Source organism: Propithecus coquereli, unplaced genomic scaffold, assembly GCF_000956105.1.
Source record: "Propithecus coquereli isolate 6110/MARCELLA unplaced genomic scaffold, Pcoq_1.0 Scaffold516, whole genome shotgun sequence".
Taxonomy (NCBI): Eukaryota; Metazoa; Chordata; class Mammalia; order Primates; family Indriidae; genus Propithecus; species Propithecus coquereli.
The window spans coordinates 946040-951710 of record NW_012151019.1 but is presented as its reverse complement, the minus strand read 5'-3'; the positions used below and the strand labels follow the sequence as shown (position 1 = coordinate 951710).

At 57.3% G+C, this 5671-nt stretch overlaps 1 protein-coding gene across 1 annotated transcript in view; it reads right to left on the bottom strand.

Annotated features, from left to right (window-relative positions):
• Positions 1-5671, bottom strand: part of SLC24A4 (solute carrier family 24 (sodium/potassium/calcium exchanger), member 4) — a 143564-nt gene that overhangs the window by 44322 nt on the left and 93571 nt on the right. The window contains exons 4-7 of the mRNA XM_012656735.1: positions 3981-4055; positions 1211-1295; positions 621-724; positions 41-119 (exon numbers count right to left, since the gene is read on the bottom strand). Of these exons, the coding sequence (XP_012512189.1) occupies positions 41-119; positions 621-724; positions 1211-1295; positions 3981-4055 (343 nt within the window). The remainder of the gene's footprint in view (positions 1-40; positions 120-620; positions 725-1210; positions 1296-3980; positions 4056-5671) is intronic.

Genomic DNA, 5671 nt, shown 5'->3' with positions numbered 1-5671 from the left:
CCGACACCTGGGGCGGGAGGGGCAACTCACCGCGGGCAACTCACCGCGATGAGCACGACGACAGAGAGCGTGTAGTACACGGAGTCTCGGCACACGGCCCACCACGTCAGACGGACCACCTGCCAAGCAGAGCCCCGTCAGCTGCTGCTGTCGCGGGAGGTGCAGAGGTGGGTGCAGCTGCCCAGAGCTCATAGGTGCAGGGCAAGCCCACGGAGCTCCTCCTAACTACAGACCAACCCTTGTCCTTTGTTATATTTGGCGAACAGAACAAAACCAAGTCACATTCTCAAGATGGCAAAGCTATTCCTTCCTCCTCCAAGGTCCCAACAGTGCACGCTTCCCGGCAGATGGCAGAGGCGCTGGCCCCTCTACCTGATCTGGCACCTTCAGGTGTAACTGACTGCCCGCCCGTGAGCCCACCTTTCTGAGGTCGAGTCCAATATTCCCCTGCGGCTCTGAGGATATCTAATGGGACATCGACAACAAGCCAGCTTCATGCTCCCTGCTGGGGAGGCCAAGGCTGGGCCCTGGGTGTCCCCACTGCCGCCCGACCTCTCGTTGTAGATGCTCATGGCCCACACCTCAGGGCACATGTCTGCCAGGCCAGGGGAACCACTGACCTGCCCAGCGAATAATCCGCACACTCCGATTATGCACAGGATGTTGAACACGGCGGAGCCCACGATGGTGCCCACCCCAACGTCCCCGTGGGTGATGAACACGCCTGGAAGGGAAAGGCACAAAGCCTGGCCTCGGCTGCACGGCCTCAGCGTCCCCCAGTGTGGGAAGTAAGCTGTTTGTTTTTATTATCACACGGCAAAACCAGGGATGTGGAAATGCCCTCAGAGACCAGCTACTGTAATCCTCCTGTATTCTGGGACTGGCTTTATTGAGATATAATTTATATGCTATAAAATTCACCCATATAAAGTATACAATTCAGCAGTTTCAGTAAATTCATAGAATTGCACAGCCCAAACCACAATCTAATTTTAGAACATTTTCACCACCCCAAAAAGATATCACATACTCCACTTAGCACCCCACCCCAGCCCAAATCCCAAAAAACCACCAATCCTCTCTCTCTCTCCAACAGTCCATTTTACAGATGAGAAAACCAAGGCTCTGAGCTGACAAATGCCCCCACTGCGCTGGCACCAAAGCCGAGCTCTCTCTAGATCCCGCGTCTCGGGCCGTGGGGATTTCTCACCAATCACAGAGGCGAACAGCTCCGGCGTTGAGCTTCCTGCAGCCATGAAGGTGGCCCCAGCCACATCTTCGCTCAGATGGAGTTTCTGAAACAGAAGTGACCATGGGCCCTCGGGATGCGATGCGAGGGCAGAGGACACGATGACTGGACACTCTGGCAGCCAAGGAGCGAGCGGGACAGCAACGCCGCAGCTGCAGCCAAGCTCCTCTGCCGCCGGCCACGCCCTGGGCCCTGAGCACCGCCCTCCACCCTCGGCCAGGCCTTCACCTCAAACCCCTTTTCCCTTCCCCCACCTGCCTCCTTTCTGTCCATACCCTGGGCCCTGACCAAATAACGTCTCCTTGGTGACGTTTCCGTGTGTCTACCCAGGGCCAGCCACTTCCCTTGGACACGCGATGTGTTTATCCTCCATCAGTGAAATATGAGTCACACGTGAGGGTTGTGGGCTATGTGCCTGCCTCCCCCCACTGGGAGATGAGCGCAGCGGCTGGTCTTTCTCATCTTTGGATCCCCAGGGTCTAGAACAGGGTCTGGCACACAATGGCACTCCACAGGAGCACCCCAGTCCAGTGACTATCCCCTCCCATGCAGGTTTTGGGTACGGGGTCCCTGTGAGACCATCAGGGCTGCGGGACCTGGAGACCCCGACACACAGCAGGGTCCTGCATTCCGGAAGGCCTTCTCCATGGCGAGCCCCACATGCAGCGGCTCATGGAAACCCAGAGGCCCTGTGCCCAGGGTTGAGCATGGGACGGGGCTGGGAACTTTCGGTCAAGGCCAGCTCTGCTTGGCCAGGCCACGTTCTGGCCACGGAGGCCCATCCTCTGATCTGAAATGTGGTGCTGGGGGCTCTGGGTGCTTGGAGAAACCAAGGAGGCTCAGGGTCCGCTGAGCGCCAACTTTAGTGGCCCACCCCGCCCTGTGGCTCTCCAAAGGTCCCTCAGGGCAGGCTCAGCCTCCTCTGCCCCCACCTCCCAAAGTACCCCTGGGCAGCCCTGGGCTCTGGAGCCCCCGAGGACTCCCTGGGCCAGCATAACCTCCCCAGGTATCATCTGGCCACAGGAAGTGGTCCTTAGAAGGGACAGAGCTCTGGGTTGGGCATAGTACTGATCCGCAAGGCAGAGACCCGGCCACCTTGACCCTACCAAAGTGCAAGTTGCCACAGAAGAGGCTCTGCCACCAAAGCATCTCTAAAAACTTTCAGCAGAAGCCAGACTGTGCTACCTCCTGCCTGGCTCCTCCCTGCCTTTGCCTGGGCTGTTCCTTCTGCCTAGAATGCCCTTCCCCTTCCGCTCTGCTTGCTAAATGCCTCCTACTTCCAAAGCCTGGACCAAATGCCTTCTTGGGCCTCTCCCCAGCAGAGATGCTTCCTCCCTTCCCTTTGGCTCCTTGGACTTTTGATGTCTCTCACTGACCCCTCACATCAGTCTTACCTATGGGGATGGGACCACCACTCTTGTTCCCCTCCGCATCCTCAGGGACACAAGTAACTCCACAGGGCACCTGGTACCTCCACCATATATGGTGCTGTGCCGTAGTCACCCACCTTCTGCGGGCTTCCGTCGACCCCAGAGGGGCAGGGGGCCCAACCCCATTGCTGTGGCCTCCCGGAGCTCTCAGCCTACTGGGTGCCTGGGTATGCATTCAGTAAGGGTCAGATGACTGTGTTCTTCCTGAGGGCCACCTCCAGAAGGCAGAGAAGGCAACAGACCACTTGAGGTCACCGCCCCCCCGCCAGTGCACCACTCCATGGGGGCCGAAGGTGCAACCTCCTGCACTAACAGCCCAGCGATTGTTTCCCTCTTCTGTGCCACACACTCTTCCCCTGGCCCCATCCTCTCTCTAGAGAGTGTCTGGATGGAGTGAGCACACGGCTCGATCTGGGTGGGGGCTGTGCTGGGGGAGCAGGGTGGCGGCAAGGAGGGCAAGGCCTTGGCACAGTTTTGCCGGCTTACTGTTTAGGGGAACCCAGGCCCAGAGCAGCCAGTCCCTTCCCTGCGGTGACACTAAGCCCCCCAAGCTGTGCCCAGCAGCAGGCAAAGTCATGGGGAAGCAGCTGCCCCTAACAACCCGTGTTCCCAGCTGCAAATGTCACCACGATGACATGGCCTCAAACAGCTGGGAATTTCACAGGGACGAAGGGCGCAAAGCCTGAGCACTCTGCACACAGTAGGTGCTGCAAATGATGGTTGTTTTCCTTCCTCGACTGGAAGCCAGAGGAAGACAAAGTAAAGAAACAGACTAACCAGGGCCTCGCACGTGGGGAGAAATAAGGCAAGACAGTAAAACACTAACAAAATAATTAAGGGGAGAAAACGTCAGCCTGTTAGAACAGAGGGAATTCCCTGCCATTGCAGCGGGGCGCCCTCCCATGGGCGTGCGTGCAGATCCCCGCCTGTGACCTGCCGCCCACGCTGGTTCCGGGACACGCTCCCTCCACCACAGCTCGCAGGGCTGCCTGGGCTCCCGACCCGCCCAGGCTTGGCACCACAGGCCGACAGCCTGCAGTAGGTCCAGCCGTCCGGGTAACAATTTCACGCTGGGGGCGTTTTCTCCTGCCGAGCTCTGGGAGGGGACGCCACCCACCAGTCTAGTCTGGGGGCTCCCGAGGGACGCTTCGCCGTGGGGCAGACACCAAGTGCTGGGTGTGGCAGATTTTACCACCAGTGTGCACCCCACTCCTGGGCCTGTCATTTACGTGCCACATGTCCTCAACCACCCCCAAACCTCCCAAGGCTTCACCGAGGCGCCCTCAGTCCCTGCCGCGTACCTCGCAGATCTTCTCTAGAGACGGAACGAAGAAGTCGTCGCACACGATGGCCAAGGCGTAGAACATGTACAGAGCCTGCGAGGGAAGTAGACAGACGGGTCAGTCGGGGCGCCTGCCCAGGATCCACGCGCCCCAGACCACGTGCCAGGGCAGAGGCCGGGGGGACAGAGCGGCCCTGAGGAAAACTCTAGCACCCTATAGACTTGCTCCCTCAAGCCCTTCATCAGCAAATGGGGAAACCGAGGCCCAGAGAGGAGAAATAATATGCTAAACAGCAGGGGGGACTGAAACTCAGGCCACATGAGCTTGTGCTCCTTCCTCTCTTGTGATCTTGTGATATATTAATACATGTTTGTTCTCCACCCTTAGCTGCTGTCACGCGGCTCCTGGAAGCCTCGGAGTCTCAGGAGTAACAGGAGTGTCCTCTGCATGTGAACGAGGAGTGGCAGGGGCCTCTAGACAGCTTAGGATGTGGGCTCGTCACTGAAAGACCAAGGCATGATCAGAGGGACTCTCAGCCCCACCCTCCAACCTCCGAGAAGGAGCCGAAGGTCGAGCTGATCACCAGTGGCCAATGATGTCATCAACTGTGCTTATGTAACGAAGCCTCCATAAAAACCTCCAAAGACACGGTTTGGAGAGCTCTGGACAACTGAACATGGGGAGGTTCCCGGAGAGTGGTGTCTGGGGAGGGCGTGAGAGCCCCACGCCCCGTCCCCCACACTCGCACTCTGCACCTCTCCCATCTGCCTGTTCACCTGTATCCTTGGCAATGACCTTTACGATAAATGGGTAAATGGAACCCTTTCCCTGAGTTCCGTGAGCCGCTCTAGCAAATTAATCGAACCCACAGAGGGGGTCGTGGGAGCCCTGATTTAGCGCTGGCTGGTGAGAAGCGAAGGCCACAACCCGGGGCTCACAGCTGGTGTCTGAAGTGGGGGCAGTATCGTGGGCCTAAGCCCTCCGCCCGTGGGAGCTGACCCCGTCACAGGAAGATGGTGTCAGGATTGTATCGAATTAGAGGACACCTAGCTGGTGTCCACTGCATTGCTCTTGGTGTGTGGGGGAGGAAAAACCCGCGCACATTTTGGCGACCAGAGGTGAAGCAGCATGTGGTGAGTGAGTCTGAGAGCAGGAAAAGCACTTTGTTTTTTCCTCTCTCCAACATCTCTTCTTGAAGCGGCAGCTCTCTTTCCTAGCACTGGAGTCTGCCCTCAGAAGGCAAGATCTAACCCTGACGGCCAAGAAGAAAAGCATTTAGAGTCACCATTTTAAAAATTTACAATAATGATTATCCTAATTTGCCCCCTTTATTTTTAGGGGAGGCACAATTTCCTTGTTACCAACTGCCCATCCCCTGCCAAAACCAATGTCAACTTGAGATGTGGCATTTCCTGGGATGTGACTTCACGCCGGCACACGTGACAATACGTGGGCCGTTTACATGGGGAGGGTCATGGAATAGAGTCCAGACCCTAATGCTGTGGACTTATCTGCCACATGACTTTGCATAAGCCACATCTCCAGGTTTCGGTTTCTTCATCTGTTTGATGATGAAGTAAGAACAGATCAGTAGTTTTAAATGGTTTCATAGCTGCAGCCTCTCCCGGCCCCTCCATCTATTCAGCTGCCTGGCGGGCTTCACCGAGCTCACCCTACGTGCCAGGTACTGTTCCAGGAATCAGGGATAC